This window comes from Physeter macrocephalus, chromosome 8 (genome assembly GCF_002837175.3).
Source record: "Physeter macrocephalus isolate SW-GA chromosome 8, ASM283717v5, whole genome shotgun sequence".
Classification (NCBI taxonomy): Eukaryota; Metazoa; Chordata; class Mammalia; order Artiodactyla; family Physeteridae; genus Physeter; species Physeter macrocephalus.
This window is the reverse complement of record NC_041221.1, coordinates 80238246-80258346: the sequence shown is the minus strand read 5'-3', so window position 1 is coordinate 80258346 and position 20101 is coordinate 80238246. Positions and strand designations below refer to the sequence as shown.

The 20101-nt window shown below is 36.9% G+C and overlaps 1 protein-coding gene and 1 long non-coding RNA gene across 9 annotated transcripts in view; one reads left to right on the top strand and one right to left on the bottom strand.

Annotated features, from left to right (window-relative positions):
* LOC112063411 (uncharacterized) overlaps positions 1-11689 on the top strand; it is a 24300-nt gene extending 12611 nt beyond the window's left edge. For 6 of the 7 annotated variants that reach the window (XR_003680950.2, XR_003680948.2, XR_003680949.2 and 3 more), the window contains 2 exons: positions 1911-2042; positions 7468-7556. This is a non-coding gene — a long non-coding RNA (uncharacterized lncRNA). Of the gene's footprint in view, positions 1-1910; positions 2043-7467; positions 7557-11549 lie in introns of those variants that run through there. The other variant, XR_003680952.2, reaches the window with a different exon arrangement.
* JMY (junction mediating and regulatory protein, p53 cofactor) overlaps positions 7784-20101 on the bottom strand; it is a 67512-nt gene continuing 55194 nt past the window's right edge. The window contains exons 8-11 of one of the 2 annotated variants that reach the window (XM_024118168.3): positions 14865-14969; positions 13086-13677; positions 11705-12012; positions 7784-7920 (exon numbers count right to left, since the gene is read on the bottom strand). In XM_024118168.3, the coding sequence (XP_023973936.1) occupies positions 11708-12012; positions 13086-13677; positions 14865-14969 (1002 nt within the window). In that variant the 3' untranslated portion in view covers positions 7784-7920; positions 11705-11707. The remainder of the gene's footprint in view (positions 7921-11704; positions 12013-13085; positions 13678-14864; positions 14970-20101) is intronic. The other variant, XM_007102959.4, reaches the window with a different exon arrangement.

The following is a 20101-nucleotide window of genomic DNA, read 5'->3' as shown; positions in this document are numbered from 1 at the left end:
AAAGACACAGACCTACTAGAGAATGGACTTGAGGATATGGGGAGGGGGAAGGGTAAGCTGGGACAAAGTGAGAGAGTGGCATGGACATACACTACCAAACGTAAAATAGATAGCTAGTGGGAAGCAGCCGCATAGCACAGCGAGATCAGCTCGGTGCTTTGTGACCACCTAGAGGGGTGGGATAGGGAGGGTGGGAAGGAGGGAGACGCAAGAGGGAAGAGATATGGGAACATATGTATAACTGATTCACTTTGTTACAAAGCAGAAACTAACACACCACTGTAAAGCAATTATACTCCAATAAAGATGTTAAAAAAAACAAACCACAAAAGCCATTATCATCATACTCGTAGACTTGCTATAATGATAAAAGGACTTTTAAATATTATTTCAATATAAAAGGCCTCCAGATAACCACAGAGATAGACATTTATTCAGGGTTGAAACAATTCAAACTGGCTGCAGTCACCGGGAATTTTCTAGCTCTAGAAGCACATGAATACAGATAAGTTGCTGAGGCTAGGAGAATACCCCAGCATCTGCAACTCTGAGACATCACTGGAAGTGAGACAAATAATGGTCTAGGAGTTTTTATGTGGGGATATATATGTCCCCATGACTCTCCTTGCAGCAACTATGTTCTGGGGAACAAAGTTCCTAAATCCACAGAGCATAATAGCACTGTTACACCTAAAGCACTTCAAAGGAATCTGCTATATAACTCATTCTTGTCTTAAAATAAGTTGCCTCTGAAGAGATTTGAACTTAATAGCTTTTTTTGGACTGACTTTATTTGAATATTATTTGAAGTCACATCTTGATGTCTTTGATACTGTTTTTATTCTTCTTGAAAATGTTTAGTGATCAAGTGTTTCTCTGGCACATCTCAACACAGGAGACTCAGGCCTAGTTTTAGCCTAGAATGAAGTGCTCTTCTCCAGACCATCTGAAGTGAACACTAAGCACCACTTGCACCTTACAGGGTTAGGGTTAAGAGGAAGTTGAAGATGCTGTGGGAGATAATTGGGCGGGGCAGTGTTTAAAGCAAAGCCTGCCAAACCAGTAGTAGTCACCCCAGACACGTTTAATATCTAACCCTTTTCTTGTGCCTCATATGAATTGTGAAGATTAAATCAGATTCTGTGATTCTTCCTTTCCTGTCGTTTTCCTTTCAATGTTCTGATTAAGAATGTTGACACACAAGGAGGGCCAGACACATACTGCCTATGTGCTTTCCAAATGAACATACTTGATGGAATTTAGATTATAAGAACAGCATTTTAGAAACATGTACAGGTGGAAAGGCATGAGCTGAGCATGAAAATGTAGATACTAGAGGTAGACTTAGGAGACCAAAGTTGGCCCACAGAAAGCCTTGTGGCATTGGTGCACGATTTCCTTAACCAGCATGGAGCCAGGAAGCCCAGGACTGTACGGCAAGGCCTGGCCATTGGAATTGGTGACAGGGAAGAAAGATGCTTAATGGCCTGAGTATATGAAGTCCTCCACAGCAATAGGAAGAGCAGGTGGAAGAGGCAGGAATGAGGGAAAGTAGGAAGTGACTGTGATTAGAGGATGGACCCTCTTGAACTCTGCAGAAGAATTAATGGGTCAGCAGTCTGTCACAGGTTAAGCTGACAAATAGTTGAGTTCAGAGAATGACGAGAGCACAAAACTGGTGAGCTCTGTGAACAAGCAAGATTATTACTAGAGAGATCTGGAGAAGATGTTAGCAGTGAGGAAGAACTAAGTTTCTGGTGAGCAACAAAGTTGTGGGTCACTGTGGGAAAGGTATCCATTTGGCATTGGGACAGAGCGCTTGGGAAACGTGCTTAAACTTTGGTAACTGTCAGAATGCGATGGTATGTTGGTGGGTTTGCACCAAAGAATTTTAAACCTCTTCCACACAGCTTCCTGTAGCAAAGAAATGAAGTTTCAACCAGTTTACAGAACTCAGCAAGGTCAGGATGAACGATGGAATCACAAAGGACTAAGGAATTCCACAGGGCCTAGATTTCCAGGAGAGGTTTTCGCCTGTCTTGGTAAGTCACCAAGCCCATTGGTAAGCCCATTCCAAACCAGCCACAGCATGATTTTCACAAGGGTGGACTAGGAGGTACTGTGTTGAGAGTTGAATTAATGTATTAACTAACTCATTTTGAGGCAGAAGGTGATTCTATCAGTTTGGCTAAAGCACTTCTATTAAGTCCATTCTCTAAACTCTCACAGAAAAACTATCTAGTAATCAAAGCCCTCTGTTTAGTTTCAGATGTATTTATGGAGGGAATACATGGAAGTAAGGCCCTTCCTTGGGAGAAATGTCTCCCTTAATCTCCCCCAATTTAGATGATCACAAATTGCTAAAATGAAAGGCATTTAAGGACCTTCCAACTTTGGAGGTCAACATTTCTAAACCATATTTTGTTACAAACAGTGGTCGGGAAGAGGCAGAAGTACAGGGGTGGAGAGTCTGAATCCTGTTCATCATGTTGTAATAAATGCACAACTTGCTATGCTCCTTCTTATTAGAAATGAAGTGACATTATATACCACCATTGCTATTTAAACAAACAAAATGAGCTTAACTCAATAAATATCTTTTATTAAAGAAAAAAAGGAATATTGTTAAGCACCAAAACTGTATGTTGTTATATTGCATGTACAAGAAGAGAAAGGTGATTGCAGTATTTAGTGTACAAGTACTTTGAAGTCGTGGGTGTAAAAAACATGAAATACAAAGCGATACAATAATTACAATGCAGAAAGTTGCACTAAAGAGCAAAAGGCAACAGTCAAAACCATTACTGGAGATTTCATAGTATTGCTCTAAATGCTTGCTTAGTTTTTTTTCTTTGTACTTTTAATACTTTAGAATGTTAACTGAGCATTATTTAAGTATTGTAAAATTTGCAGGAGTTGTCATTTACAATACATTTTGCACACTGTCCATTTAGTGTAACGGTGTTAAAGCCATCCTGAAAAGCCAAGCACAGTGTGCTAGTGTTTTGCTTAATATTGCACAAAGCTAGTAAGTGGTGAATTGGTTTGCCATTAAAATTTTCATTTAACCAGAAAGGCTAAAAGAACATATCAGTTTCATTCGCCCTAATGGGCTTTTATTCATGCAAAAGGATCTGTATCCTTCGATTTTTCATAAATTATACATTATGGTTTCACACTTTGCAAGACATATAGTACAATAAGAAATTCAATGGAACAGTGGAGATTCTGTCCAAGTCGAAGAAGTCAGAAGTCACTTGCATGGGTTGTACTGTCTACCCTTCTTTGGTCACAAATGAAGGGAAAATGTCATCTTGTGATTATGAAGAATTCTTAAAACCAATATAATTAGTACTGGGAAAAGCTGGAATAACCTGTTGCACTCTTTGATAGTTAACCATAGAACATGCAAATTAAAAAAAAAAAAACTTCCCGTGTTAAAATTGAACTCTTTAACCAACAAACACCCACACCTTTAGTATACATCTCAAATCACTTACCACAGACTTTCCTTAACTCACCAATTGGAGCCTCTCCTAGTCATACCTGACCAAAAAACCCAAAACTTTCTCTTAACCCTCAAAACAAATGACTGCTTTGAGATTCAGTATAAGATAACATTGATAAAATATTTAATATATCAGCCTCAGAAGTATTTTCTGTACATGCACCTTACAGTGGCATAATAAATGTGTTTGGAGAAGGGGAGAGACACATGAATTTGGATTTCCATCAATTAAGTCCCTCAAATACCAAGCTGTACATTTACTGTGGGTAAAACAGAAAATTTTAGAATGAAGATATCTTTGAAATAATTCAATGGGCAAACATTTATAACAGACCGACAGACAGACAGACACACACACGCACACACACGGAATCCAGACTCCCTCTTGCCTTTAAAAATCCTTTACATAGATGATAGTTTAGGCAGCAATATAAACTCATTTTGTAGGAAAAACTTTTAAATTAGACTATATTTATAGGATAAAAAATACCATTGCTTCATTTTACAAAGCAATCAAGCAGAGACTTTAATGTGCTTTAAATAAAGAGCACTTTGCAGCAAAGTTCAGAAATAACTACTGAATTGTTCAGTAGCAATAAATGAATGCAACATGCTCCAATAGTAAGGTGCTTCTACTTTTTTACCTCTCTTCCATCTAAAAATCAATCTTGTGGTCAATCCTCTAACAAACACTAAGCATAGTTGTTCTTCTATGCTAAGCAATAAATGGGAAATAAAATCTATTTAAAATGCACATTTTATATTATTTAAATTCAGTGCAAGAATTAGGTAAAACTTGTTCAGGTTTCTGCTTTCACTATCAATCAAATGGATGCATGTTAACAATGCATCTGCCACAGTTTTTAAATGTTTTACAGCTGTTCAAAAAGACTTTTTACAAATAACCTGGTATAAGTATATGAAATTTCAACTCCCTGATAAGGCCTTTAGGGACCCATTAGCACTTTACAGGTTGGTATCTGATGTTAAGTACATAATAACTAACTAAATTATAAAGGTTAAAAAAACAAGCTTGTATTTAGTGAAAGAAAAGCTTTCCTTATGCACACACGCGATGAATGCAATTTAAAAATGGAATCTTAGGGAATGTATAAATTTAAATTGTATTAATTGTATACTGGTCCCATTCCAAAGAGAGGGTACTGCCCATTGATTTTTGTCCCACTGATACAAGAGTTTTAATTCTTAGTGTCTGCTATGGCCAAAGTATGCTTTACAATCTAACAAACACATCACATTTTATGACATAGAGACGTCATGCCACATGTTAACAAATATTGCTACATAGTTCAGCTTTGTAGAAACAAGGCTCCCCCCACCCCCATTATACAGAGTAGAAAATTTTCTGTGGGTTCGCATAATGAGAAAAGCCCCCATATTCTCACTGTGGAAATACTACACCTGATCAACTGTTACAGCTGTGCATTTTATAGAAATGTCTCAGGTTCCACAATGAAGAACTAAAAAAATGATTGTTTTTATACTGCTCACAAACTCAATAAGCCTATAAAATATACATGAAGTGAGCAATTCTCATCTTTTAAAATTCCTCTTTAGCCAGGTATTTCTTCCTCATACTGCTACCCTACAGTACCACCAGGATTTTAAATCATTAGGAATACCTTTTCTATACAGGCCACATTGATTATATATACATAATTTTAGTTGTATTAGCAGAAGAAATATTCAAAATTGACATTCAAGTGAGCAGTAACATTAACCACCAAACATCCAAGTCATCATCTACTTGTTTCCCTATTTAAAGTATACTGCAGTTGAGACTAGATTGGTAAATTAACTTCTAAATTGATTCAGCATAAGCAAGCAGCTGTTTGTAGATTCTTGATACAGAAATGATACATTAACAGAAATATAACTGTCAAGTATTTTAAACCATATAAGTAGTACAGGCAAATTTGGAACTGGAAACATGATCATATATAAGTACCATCATAACAATATATACAAATTTTATACTAAGGACAAAGACGCTCATTTTGTTAGGGGCAAAGGATAAGAAGGAAACCATGCTTATATAATTTGTTGGGCTCTGAAACTGCTTTTTAATTAACATGTGGATTCACCTGGACACATGGACTATAGTTATCTGAAATTCTAATATTTGTGAGAACTCCAAAGGTTGATGACCTATAGTAACATGTAATTTTGTGGAAGGAGGAACCTGAATCCCGAGGAAGGGAAGTGGATGTGTTGGAGAGAAAGTTGCTACCAGAGAATGAGCACAGGGGTTGCTAACGAGGCTGTACAAGTGTGAGGACCACCTTCAAGGAGTGCTGTGGTGGGGTATGCTTCCAGCTGTGGATGCACTCCTGAAGGAGTCATGCAGATCTGAACACCCTGCATTCTGTGCTAGAGACTTATTACAACATGGCTCAGGAAAACAGATTATAGGACCCTTTTAAAAGTGAGCATTGTCTCTTAATGGAATCCCAGCTATAACACTAAATGGGTAGCAATTTCCTCTAGACATATTAAGGTTCCGGTGCTTCTGCTGTCAATAATGATATAAGATCCTCCTGTATTTTTCTAAATGTCAGTAAATGAAACAAAACTGAAAAAACTGTTATGAACAAGCATCCAAAGGCATAAAATCGATACATGATTTAAGATTTGCAAATTTGCTTTAAAAATTTTTTTCAAATATATCAAATCAATCATTCTTTAGGTTAAAAGGCATGTTTCAATGTGTTGCTGAAGGTGTGTTACAAAAATCTACAACCCATCCCCACTGTAATCAGGGGATTGAGATTAACTTTATATTAGATCTGTATTTCTAATATTCTCAGACAAGGTGTAAGAATGATGCTAGAATAAAGCCAATATATTGTGAAAATGCTCATATTCTCATCAATAAACATAGTCAACATTTAAGCAGATTTTGTTTCATATAACCTGTTGCCAGAAAATTTTCTCCATAATTATTTTAAAGGAAATAACATTTTCAAGTAACAAAGGTGTGAGCATTTTTTTCCTTCAGGATCACTAATTCAGATACATTTGAGGGCTTTTACTTCAGGACTGCTTTCTGGGTCTAGGCCAGAGAATTGCCTCATAAGAAATAAAGTTCATTTTGGTATGTCAGCCATTCATATAATGGTCAAGACCTGTCTTACACAGAATTACACTCTACAGAGTAGAGTACTGTAAACTGGGTCCAACATATCTACCTTCATTCAAGCCCACAACAGTCCTGCTGAGAATTCGTATCGGCTCCACGCATTCTTCAGGACTCCAATACAGTAAAATCAGCACCTAGAGCTACATACATATGTTTAAGAATTTAGTGACGATAACAAAGGCTCTCTCCCAAAATTCAACTCCAAGCATGTGAAGATAGTGAAATGCCAGCCAAAAAGGCTTTTCTGCCTGTCTACTTTCTGTACATTTGTAGAGCACGTTTTTTTTTTTCCATTGTGGAGCATAAAAATAAAAACAAATGGTGCATGTTAAAAAAGACTTAAGATCTGCATCCCTACTATTGAATTCTGATTTTTGATTCTCAATAGGAGAGTCATGTTGAGTTATAGTAATCAAGCAATAGCTCAAACAAAAAGACTAAAAATAATTTGAAATATCAAATTACAAAGTATTGCTTCTCATAAACAATGCTGCACATAAAATTCAAACTATTATAAATTCACAGTTACGAAGGGCTGTTTAAAAGCATGGAAATTTTTACTCTGAAACCTTACAAATTGTAAGTGTGTGGGCTTCTAAAAACAGGCCATGTTAAATGCATCACGTTGTGGTAAACACATTTATAGGTGTATCTCCATGGTTATGTATCTTTTCAGATGCTATGGAACATCTTTATGAAAATTTCTTTGGAGATGAGTAATGTGGGAATTATCAGTACATTTCCATCTGATTTCTTCCAATTCCTGCCCTACAGCTATCATGATTAATTTCTTTTTCAGAATGTCACACTATTTAAGCTGATATGGAAGAAGCTCTGTGTTTTGAGCAGATGACTATTCAGTGCACTGAACGATGGATTTCGAAGCAATCTCAACGCAGCTCACAGTAGATCTGTCAACCCAGTGTTCTTCCAACTCATAGCGACCCCTAGCTTTACTGGCCACTACAAGGATGTAAATGGGTAGACAGGTGGGGAAGGTGCTTAAAAAACAGGAATCTTCACAAGGCCTTTTCTCCGTTGTAGTCAGGAACATTGCACATCTAAAACTCATGTTAACCACCATCCATTGGAATGACTGGAAAAGTGATAACTTGCCAATTGTGCTTCCTTTTTCACACCACTGAGCCAATATACTTTGGATCTAATGGAATCCAATTGTGGAACCATATGTTTACAATTTTGTAAGAGCCGATGTTCAACTGTAGGTATTTTTTTCGTTCTGTTGAGTCACCTGTTTACAAACAAAGTAATACTGTATGTTAAAAAGGACAGCCTATTAAAGACAGTATGTATATATATTCCCTCACACCTTTCACGAAATCCAGTATGAACACTGACGGTTTTTTCTTTCAAATGACCTTTTTATATAGATGATGTATAAAAAACATCTTACAAAAAGATATGTTTGTATTCTTAAAAAAAAGTAAAACAAAATTTGAACATGGATTTTGATCATCGTTAAAAGGTCTTATGTCAAGATGACTATAGTTAACACTGCTGTGTGATATACAGGAAAGTAGCTAAGAGAGTAAATCCTAAAGAGTTCTCATCACAGGAGAATTTTTTTTTTCTCTCCTTTTTCTTTCTTTTCTTTAAGATGGATGTTGGCTGAACCTACTGTGGTAATCATTTCACAATATATGTAAATCAAACCATCATGCTGTACGCCTTAAACTTATACAGTGATGTATGCCAATTATTCTCAATAAAGCTGGGAAAAAGAATTTTTTAAAAAGGTTGTATGTTAGCTTCACTTTCACTTTTCTTCCTTTTTTTTACTCAACATTTTATGTCAAAACTATACACTAAAAAGATAAATACAATCTAAAATCTTTGCCTCAAAAACTGCCAGTATAATAAGAACTATCAAATGGCAAGTTTAAAATAACACCAGAGAGAGTTGTCTTTATAATTGAGATTTAGAGGACAGAGCTAGTACTGTCTTTAAATGGATGATTTTACCAGGACTTTGTAAAATTCAAAATAGTTGTGTTTGAGATCCATGCACTGACCCACAGCACAGGAGAAACATATATATGGCCTACTTGTCAGATAAAAGCTGACATGTGGCTTTTGAGCGCTTGAAATATGTCTAGCGTGACTGAGAAAGTGATTTGAATTTGACTTAAATTAAAATCTAAAACTCTGTAAAAAATACTTTTCCATTAAGCACAACTTGGTTGTTTTGGTACGACTATTCAATTTAACCAGTGAATACTTGGCATCCAAATTGAGATGGTGCTACTAGTAAGTGTAAAATACTCACTGGATTTTGAAGACTCAGTACCCCCCCCCAAAAAAGTAAACTACATTGTGGAATTTGATATTGACAAGATACTCTTTTGGATATATCATTTAGTAAAAATATCACTAGAATCAATTTCACCCATCACTTTTAACTTTTTTAATGTGGCTCACATTTTATTTCTATTGGACACCATCATTATAGTTACTCATGAGTTTAAGAAGGACCCCACAGGAAACAAGTTAGAAATAATAAAAAGTCTATACAATTATATATATTTCCTTATGTTTAGAAATCCCCTTCAAAGATACTATTACCTATGGCTAGGTCTGAGATGAGTTTTTAGAGGAGGATGAGGCTGAACATGTCCAGGACCTTCAGTTTTTATTTCATGAAGTTTTAAGAAATTAGTTCTTCAAAAACAAGTATGTAATTACATTAATTATTTTGAATCTATAAGAAAGAAACCAATTAATAGGAAATACAAATTATAGCCTTTTTAGCCATCTGTAGAAAAGTGTCTAAAAGTTCAGAGCCTTTAAAAATGACTTCCTAGGGACTTCCCTGGTGGTTCAGTGGTTAAGACTCCATGCTCCCAGTGCAGGGGGCCCGGGCTCAACCCCTGGTCAGGGAACTAGATCCTGCATGCCACAACTAAGAGCCTGCATGCCACAGCTAAAAAGATCCCGCATGCCACAACTAAGACCCAGCACAGCCAAATAAATAAATAAATAAAATATTTAAAAAAAAAAAAAAAAGACTCCCGAAGACTACACACAGGCAGTGATATATAGCTCTTTATCAATGGCTGCTCAACTGGTAGGGATCACAACTAGTGTGTGGTTTGCTTCTGGTGTAGGATACATTTACTCTTTAGTGACTTTGCCACTATCCCAGTTCATGCATTTTCTGGCAGTATTTAATTGTTCCTCTCAACATTATACTACATACACCAGCCATGAACAATCAGCCAATAACAGGGAAGGTTTTAGGCGATTTTCGGAGTGGTATTCATTATGGACATATTCTTAACACCTGACATAAGGTTAAATTAGCAGCCAAAAGCTATAAATAACATCCCAGCTACTTGACTATAGGAAATGCATGCTTATGTGAAGGTCCAGCACTGGGATTACCTAATCAGTGCCAACATGGTAGTTTTTGGCATAGGTTTAGGGGTTTACTGAGAAGCTACATGCTGAAGGGGACAAGGCAAGAGGTAGCAAGCACTGTGAAGTGGGACACAATCTACAGTCATCCAGTGTGGGAAAGATTCCCAGTCAGGCACACCTGAGTCTCTAGACACACTCACACACTTGAGTGGACACATTTACATTCCTCTACAGAGCATGGTGTATATATGTACAAGCCCAAATAGTTTGAAATTATTTGGGGATCCAAAAACAGTAAGTGACCGATAATTAAGGCCTCTACAACTAACAGGAAAAAAGGGTGCCAACAGTCCCAAGACCCATGGCCATGGCAGACAGTGTTACTATCAAATGTTGGTTAGAGCACATTAAAGTTAACACCCAACCACTTATCAAGATTTTTCAGGCTTTTTGTTAAGCTACAGTGCAGATGCTGGTGGGGAAGGGTGGAGTTGGGGAGTGTGGAATCGGCACATTTTCCTGATGGACCCATGCCCCAAAGGGTAAAAACTGCTTTTAGTAATATTTTGATAAATCCAAAATAGTATCTTCCAACATTTAATCAATATTTTAAAAACTAATGACACAGTTTCTGGGTTTTGTTTTATCTTTTTGTAGTAAGTCTTTAAAATCCAGATGTATGCCTACATACGTATCAGTTCTACTCTTTCAGAATCTTTGGGAGTGAAGGCCATGAATATGCATTTTTAATAAGCTCCCCCTGCGTAGTTCTTAAGATCAGGCACAGTGATTCTTCCTTTACCTACTCCCACCTACTTCCCCCTTTAGTAAAGCCCAAAGAAACATATTCCATCAAGAGAGCATAATGATTAATAGAATATATTTGCATACTTTATATTTTGCACAAATAATATTTCAGTTATGGTCATCAGCAATTCGATATACTATTTGATTTACAGCATGTATTATCTTTACCAATTCTATGTATTTAGCATAATTTGTGCCACATAACTATATAAATTAGCTTATTAAAGCGTAGTGGGGGACAACTCTGTATTACCTTGGGAGAATGCCAAATGTGTACCAATTCCCACAGGGTACTCAATAAGATATGTATATTATGTCAGCTGCCATTTTATATATTATGTCAGCTGCCATTTTATCTAGACAATGCAGTAATTACAATAAGCCCTAAATGATAAACTTTAAAGGCTTAGAAAGCTAAATAATCCGACAATGCAATGACTTTTCTAGATTCCCGTGTGGGCAGCTAACAAAACATCAAAATTCAATACGCGTAACAGTTTGCAACTGAAATACCTAAGTTAGAAAAAGCCTTCTCTGTTTTTTTAAAGCTAGAATAAGACTGTCACTTTACTAGAATAAGACTATCCTTTTTACTTGGGATATAGCTTGTACTGAAGAAATTTTTAATGAGCAGGATATAAAAAAACACAGCATTTACACAAGAACATCTCTGTACTTTTTTTGTTATGTTTCCAGAAACTACAGAAGTAAAACCTGAAGTTATGATCCAGGCTATAACTGAGCTGTATAATAAATAATGAACCTCAGATTCAATGAAATATAACAGCCCTCATCATCCAATACAAAAGCTGTATTACTGAACATTACTGAAGAAAAGTAAGACCATTTACTTGTTAGTTTTCCCAGTCTGTGCAAGGCAAAGCCTCCTCTTCATCCTCTGACTCAGGGGATGCTTCTTTGATTCTTCTAAGAGCTTCATGGATGCTCCGTGTTAGAGGGTCCGTGTCGGGCAGAAGCGTGAAGGATTCTCTCAAGACTTCCTTCTGTACCTTCTTCAATTTTACCCCCTTCCTTATTTGTGCCAAGATATTATTATCATCTTCATCAGGAAAAGGAGGCAGAGTTCGCTGTTCAACCTTTCTCAGATGAAAACTACCACGCTTCAAGGAAGCTAGCACCTCATCCATGGGTGAGCTCACTTTAGAAAATGAAAGAGAACAATTATGATTGCACTTAGAGTCAGGAACTGTATAACCTCCAGACTTTAGGATAACCTCCGGACTTTAGGACTGTGATAGCCCAGGATGCTAAAAACACATCTACAGAAGGGACCATGAAGCATGGACAGACACTGCCAGAACACAGGGGATACTAATTATGCTTGTTAAAAAACCAAAAAAAATCCCAAGACCCAAATTCCATGTCAGGCATTACTGGTATTCCTATCATTTCCCATGTGAGAGAAGTGAGCAGATTGGGGGCTGGGGGGTGATCTTTAGTATTATTATGGGTGAGACCCCTAAAGAGTTTCCATAATGCAAAAGTCCAATCTAAATTCAGACAGTGACTTGACTGAACATTTAATTTTAAAAAATTAAATTCTGGTTCATTATGTTGACTGTGTGTGTGTGTGTGTTTTTTTTTTAATAACTGCTTTACATATGAAATTCTACTTGGGCTATGGTAAGAAATATTTTATAGGATGGTCTCTCAGATTAAAATGTAACATACAATGTTCTCTCCGTGAATGCTAAAGCTCCTAAGAGCCAAAATTATTTGCTGTTTCAAAAACATCTTTATTAAGGCATATCTGACATGCAATAAATTATACATATTACTCCCTATTCTTCTTTGCTTCTTTATAAAAGATATGCCAGGGTCCTCAATAAATATGTAGCCAAATGTTACATGGTTTTGCCAATGTTCTCCTGACCAGACAGCTTCCCTTTTCTTGTATTTCTGAGATTTAAAATCATATTCTAACACAAAAGGAGCCACATAATACATGTTACCAAATAGATCAAGTCAAAAGATATAATTTAAAAAGCATCCCTAAGAGCTCAAGCAGGTTCATATTTGTGTCTGTACACATTTGCAAACATGGGTTGGTAAGAATTCTGCCATGCTGAGACCCTGAAAACCTGTTTGCTATCAAATAATGTCCAAAAATAAAATGTTTAAAGCTTTGTAATGTCCTAGGAAATAAACAGTCCTTTAACTACATGCCTCAGTCAACAGATGAACTCAAAAATCTTTTTCTTTTTAACTCACCTCTCTTCCTCTGCAAACCTTCAGCAGTCTTTTTGAGCTTCTTCCTGGCACTGACGAGCTGGCTGCTGTCGAAGAGGTGTGCTGAGGGGGCACTAGCTGACTCTGGGATCCTCTTCTCGTTCCCCTCCACTCTAGGCAGACCTTCCTCCAGTGTCTCTGGGGCGCCGTCCTTACCGACAGGCAGAGGTGGTGGCGGTGGGGGAGGAGGAGGTGGCGGGGGAGGTGCCGGAGGAAGAGGTGGTGGGAGTGGATCTGCTGAGGCAGAACCTGGTTTAGGGTCAATCTTACTCAGAAGTGGAGGAGATGCGGCGGGAGGCAGTTCAGAGGTAACACCACCGGGAGGTAATGAAGTAGCTTCAAGTTGTGCTGATGAATTGTCTTCAAGGTGTGTGAGGCTTTGGGCTTCTGTTGTCTGTGATGACCCGAGCTTGCCCCTTCCTTCCTCCACTCCCTCACTTTTCTCTTCTACCTGTAGCGCTCCTGGCAGAGGGTCGCACTGGTCTTCACAGGACACGGGACTGGCTGCACTTCTTCTTCTTGCGTGAGCCAGTCGCAATCTGGTTGATTTAAGTATGACCTGGCCTGGGTATCTCTAAGAAATCAGAAGTTATTATAACTGGTTAGATTACAATTTATGAACAAATGGCTGTTTATTTTCTCCCTCCAATGCAAGATTTTATTTTAGAGCTTTTGTGATTTTTCAGGGAAAATACACTGAAAACCAAAATACCAAAATGTAATGCCTTACAAATAATTATCACCAAATTCTTTATTATTTCCTTATCATCAAATCCTTTTCCCCTCTTATCCACTTAAGAGGTCAACTGTTCAGAATTACCACATGATTAAAGAAAGATCCTTAGTGAATAAAAGTACTAATTTAAATGGAAAAATAGTAGCAGTGTAAAATACAAAACAAATGATGTCAAACATATATATGCTATGGGATGCAAAAAGCTAAAAAACTATTCTTAGATTCTTACATGTATTTTCAAATGCTTACAGATAAAAAATTAAAACATTAATGTTCTTCAAAGGGTAACATGGCATTTTTAAAGCTCTGAAAACAATATATACATTTTATGATAGAACAGAAGGAGAATGAATAAAATTTTTTGGAGTATTGATACACAGAACTCTCATTCTTTTACTATGGTAAAACCTAGCATTAATGCATTTGGCAGACAACATTTTCTTAACACAAAGCTTATCCTTGTGTTAAGGACCCTATTCCCACCCACCCCCACTCTTTCACTTGATCAAAAGCTCCCTTCACCTATAAGGAGACCCCTCAGAATAAAGAGTAGAAGTAAGGCTCTTGAGTGCTGCTGAGAACCAGAACTACCTAGTTTAAGCACATTCCAAGGAAATGCTTAGCTGCTGTGATATCAGTGTCCAGAGTCATGGATAAGCCTGGCAAGAGAACTGCTGAAGCATTTCTCACGTATGTTGATCCACCCTCTAATTCTGCCATTGGTCAGATTATTACCACAGTGTTGATGTACACAGAATTAATAACAAGTTGATGCTTAAAATGGATAGTCAGTTGTGAACTAACTTTACTAAATTCAAGAAGAATCCAGGCTTCCCAGAGGCCCCCCAGAGGCCCTGACCATTCCTCTTCTATCACTGAAGTGGTAAGCCAAGGACTGCCATAACTAAAATTGTTTTCTAGATAATAAAGGGAAAATCAAGTTTTTCTCATAAAAGAAATCTTACAATAGGAGTATATATGTAGCTCTGTTTAAAAAGCAATGAAAAATAATAAATTGACCATACTTTTACTACCTGTTTAAAGGTTCGAAGTCTATCCAGTGTTCTTTGTCTTTCTTGGCTAACCCAGGCACTTTTTCTTTCTTCTTCATCATGTAATTTTTCTCTTTTCTGGTAAAAAAAAAAAAAAATTGATTCCATTACAATGTGTCCCATTATATTTTATCATTAAGAGAAAAAAAGAGAGTTCTCCCAATATGTAAGCTGGATTACTCCAAAGAATGATGTATTAAACAATGTTTTGTGGCATGTAACACTATCAGTTTTAATTGAAATTATATTGTTGTTTCACTTTCTACATGACCTACCAATTAAAAGACGTTTACTCTGTAAAGTAAATATTTTCTCTGAACTGAAAAATGTTTCATCTTTGGGGTTCTGACTTGAACAATTTTATTATGCAATACGTGTAACTGCTATATTCTGCTAACTCAAATAGTTGAACTTAAAAACAAAAAACAACCACTTGGTCGGTAATTTAGATATTATATATGGGTTAAGCCTGATGTTCTGCAGATAATGTCTACTATTACTGAACCTGTCCTCTTGCCACAAATCTAAGTGTGTATTTTAATACCACATTCAATTTTTTTCCTTCCCATTCCCCAATCCCAAACCTCTTCGATTTTGTATTCCCAAACTGGATTAACAGTATCACCACCCACCCAAAGTTGGCCAAGTTAAACACGAATTGCTGTTTCTAAAGGAAAGAAAGTGGAATTCTTGGCAGGAAGATAAAGAGTGGGAGTAGTGCTTTTGACAACCTCACTACTGAGGGTCAGGTGACAGACAGGTAGTTACCAATTAGGGAATGCACTGAAGAGAGCCATGATGGCCAACCACGTCCCCAGAGAGATGTAACTATCATATGCAATACAGATTGGTTCCACTTTCTATCTCTTGGTGAGGTGGGTTGAATCCTTTGTATATAGGTCAGCCCATGGAACTCATGGTCAGGGTGCAAGGGGGTGCCAAGGATGAGTAAAGATGAACATTCTTCCATCTCTTTTTATGGCAGGTCAAGAAAACCTTTTCCCTTTAGAGAGCTCCCACTTGGGGAGTCTTAAGAGGTCGCAAAGGCCATTTATTAGTAGATAAAAAGTCACGTATCTCTCAGTAACAGTCCCAGATTGCTATATATAATCCTAAAGGTTTCCAGATGGGAAATTAAAGAAGATATGACCTGAGCTCTTCATTAAAAGAAATAAAGGTCCCATGTAGATTCTGTCCTTTAAAGAGGAAAGCCCAGAATGGCTCAAGGACACAGTGAGGCAAGAACTTATCCCAACTCCTCACCACTACTGCATACTCAGTTCCATTCACATAGCTGAGCCAACAAAAGGAAGGAACTGAAAAAATCTCATATTTACATCTGGTAACCACCTGGAATTGGGAGTGAGCTTGTACTTCCCCACACTGGGATACATGCCATGGGATACTCAGGGACAAAGGGTCTTCTAAGGCCTATTGAGTAGCACTGGCTCAGAGATGTAGAGATTTTTCTATACTTAGAGTATATTATCTAATGAATAAAGTGCTTAGTACTTGAGAAAAAAATTAGTTGTCTAAGAGATATTCAGTGTTTTCAAACTGTGAATCTGCATCTCTAAACATAATATACAAATAGCTGAATGTGAAGTTCAGAAATAAAACTGATCAATCATTTTGCTGGTCAGCTGGTATAATCAGAGTCAGATCATACTATTATCTAAAAGATCCCAAATGGAAAGAGAACGTTTCAGACATGTTCAGGCATGAACTGATGGGTTTGTACGGACTTTTCATAGAGCACAGTATTGTATTTAAGAGCCTAGTGAGTAACAGGCCTTGGGTGAATATCACCTCTCCCCCTCTGGCTAACTAGGGGAAAGTTATTTAACGAAGATAATTTACCCTTTTGTGATGGCGGAGGTGGGTAGGGAATACTTACTAGATGGTGACACAAGGGGCTCTGAGTTTCTGTTAACATTGTTTAACAAGCTGTATGCATATGTTCATCTAGTGAAAATTAAAACTTATGAGTTGTACACATCTGTGTGTGATAAAGATGGTTTAAAACCAGATTTGATCTAAGCCAACTTTCATTTTCCTCTAGTTTTGCATGTTAAGAAGAATTGATGATTAATGGATTCATTCTCCTACAGTGAGGTATTCCACCAAAAGTTGGTAGTAGGCAAAATTATAAGGCAAATGACATTCATCTTTGAGATTCCCCCAAATATCAATTTCCTCTTTTTACTCATCTTTGCCACGTAAAACTCTTTGAGAAAGGATTTGATACTCAGTCATTCTAAAAGGCTAGTTAGTTCCTCCATCCATAAAAATATTGGCATTTTATCAGAATCCAAAACCTTCACGCAATAAGGAACACATTCTAAGTGTGGAGTTTAATCACAAGCTGACAGTGCAGGTGCCGATGGTGAGAGTAGGAGGCATTCTTATTCATCTAACTCTTAAGCTGGCCCACAGTCTGACTTGCCTGTAAAGCAGTTCCTGGCCCATGAAAACAGTACTGAACAATAAACATACAATAAATTTGCTGTTGATTTAAGATGAATCTTACAGTTTACGGGTAGTTTGGCTACTCTTATGTGTTTAAATCCAAAAGTTTTAGCTAATATGTGCCGAAATGAGCTTGAAGGATAACATCAAAACCCCTACAGCAGCTAACATCATTCTTAATCACAACAAATTAGAAGCTTTCTTAAGACCAGGAAAAGACAAAGAAGTCTCCTCCCACCACTCTTTTTCAACACCCTACTGGAAATCCTAGCTAACACAATAAGAAGAGCAAATAAAAGGTATACAGACTGCTACAAAAGAACTGAACTGCCTTTATTTGCATATGACCTGATTGTCTATGTAGAAAATCTCAAAGAACCACCAAAAAAGCCACTAGAACTAATACACAATTATAACAAGATTGCAAGGTACAGGGTTGACATATAAAAGCCAACTGCTTTCTAATGTAACAGCAATGAAACACTGGAATTATGAACCTTTTATATTACCCCTACAAAACTATTTACATTACCACACCCCAAAAAGCAGATAGATAAATTTAAGTATAAATCTAATAAAATGTGAACAACATCAATGAGGCAAGCTATAACTCTTAGAAAAGAAATCAAAGAAGAACTAAATAAAGAGATATTCCTTGTTCATGTATAGAAAGACTCAATACTATTAACATATCAATTACTGAGAGGGCAGACAGCAGAAGCAAGAAGAACTATAATCCTGCAGCCTGTGGAATGAAAACCACATTCACAGAAAGATACACAAAATGAAAAGGCAGAGGACTATGTAACAGATGAAGGAACAAGATAAAACCCCGGAAAATCAACTAAATGAAGTGGAGATAGGCAACCTCCCAGAAAAAGAATTCAGAATAATGATAGTGCAGATGATCCAGGACCTCAGAAAAAGAATGGAGGCAAAGATCAAGAAGATGCAAGAAATGTTTAACGAAGACCTAAAAGAATTAAAGAAGAAACAGAGAATACAAAAACTGAAATGAAAAATACACTACAAGGAATCAATAGCAGAATAACTGAGGCAGAAGAACGGATAAGTGACCTGGGAAACAGAATGGTGGAATTCACTGCTGTGGAACACAATAAAGAAAAAAGAATGAAAAGCAATGAAGACAGCCTAAGAGACCTCTGGGACAACATTAAACATAACAACATTCACATTATAGGGGTCCCAGAAGGAGGAGAGAGAAAGAACCCAAGAAAATATTTGAAGAGATCATAGTCGAAAACTTCCCTAACATGGGAAAGGAAACAGCCACCCAAGTCCAGGAAGCACAACAAGTCCCAGGCAGGATAAATCCAAGGAGAAACACGCCGCAAAGAAAAATTATTAAAAGAAACAAGGGAAAAATGACAAATAACATACAAGGGAATCCCATAAGCTTAACAGCTGATTTCTCAGCTGAAACTCTACAGGCCAGAGGGAGTGGCATGATATATTTAAAGTGATGAAAGGGAAGAACCTACAACCAAGATTACTCTACCAAGAAAAGATCTCATTCAGATTTGACGGAGAAATCAAAAGCTTTACAGACAAGCAAAAGCTAAGAGAATCTAGCACCACCAAACCAGCTCTACAAAAAATGCTAAAGGAACTTCTCTAAGTGGAAAACACAAGAAAAGGACCTATAAAACGAACCCAAAACAATTAAGAAAATGGTGATATGAACATACATATTGATAATTACCTTAAATGTGAATGGATTAAATGCTCCAACCAAAAGACACAGGCTGGCTGAATGGATACAAAGACAAGACCCATATATATGCTGTCTACAAGAGACCCACTTCAGACCTAAGGACACATACAGACTGAAAGTGAGGGGATGGAAAAAGATATTCCATGCAAATGGAAATCAAAAGAAAGCTGGAGTAGCTATACTCATATCAGATAAAATAGACTTTAAAATAAAGAATGTTACAAGAGACAAGGACACTACATAATGATCAAGGGATCACTCCAAGAAGAAGAGATAACAATTATAAATACATATACACACAACATAGGAACACCTCAATACATAAGGAAAATGCTAACAGCTATAAAGGGGGAAATCAACAGTAACACAATAATAGTGGGGGACTTTAACACCTCACTTACACCAATGGACAGATCACCCAGAAAGAAACTTAATAAGGAAACACAAGCTTTAAATGACACAACAGACCAGATAGATTTAATTGCTATTTATAGGACATTCCATCTGATAACAGATTACACTTACTTCTCAAGTGTACATGGAACACTCTCCAGGACAGATCACATCTTGGGTCACAAATCAAGCCTCGGTAAATTTAAGAAAATTGAAATCATATCAAGCATCGTTTCCGACCACAATGCTATGAGATTAGAAATAAATTACAGGGAAAAACCGTAAAAAACACAAACACATGGAGGCTAAACAATACGTTACTAAATAACCAAGAGATCACTGAAGAAATCAAAGAGGAAATCAAAAAATACCTAGGGACAAATGACAATGAAAACGCAATGATCCAAAACCTATGGGATGCAGCAAAAGCAGTTCTAAGAGGAAAGTTTATAGCAATACAATCCTACCTTAAGAAACAAGAAAAATCTCAAATAAACAATCTAACCTTACACCTAAAGGAACTAGAAAGAAGAACAAACAAACCCAAAGTTAGCAGAAGGAAAGAAATCATAAAGATCAGAGCAGAAATAAATGAAATAGAAACAAAGAAAAC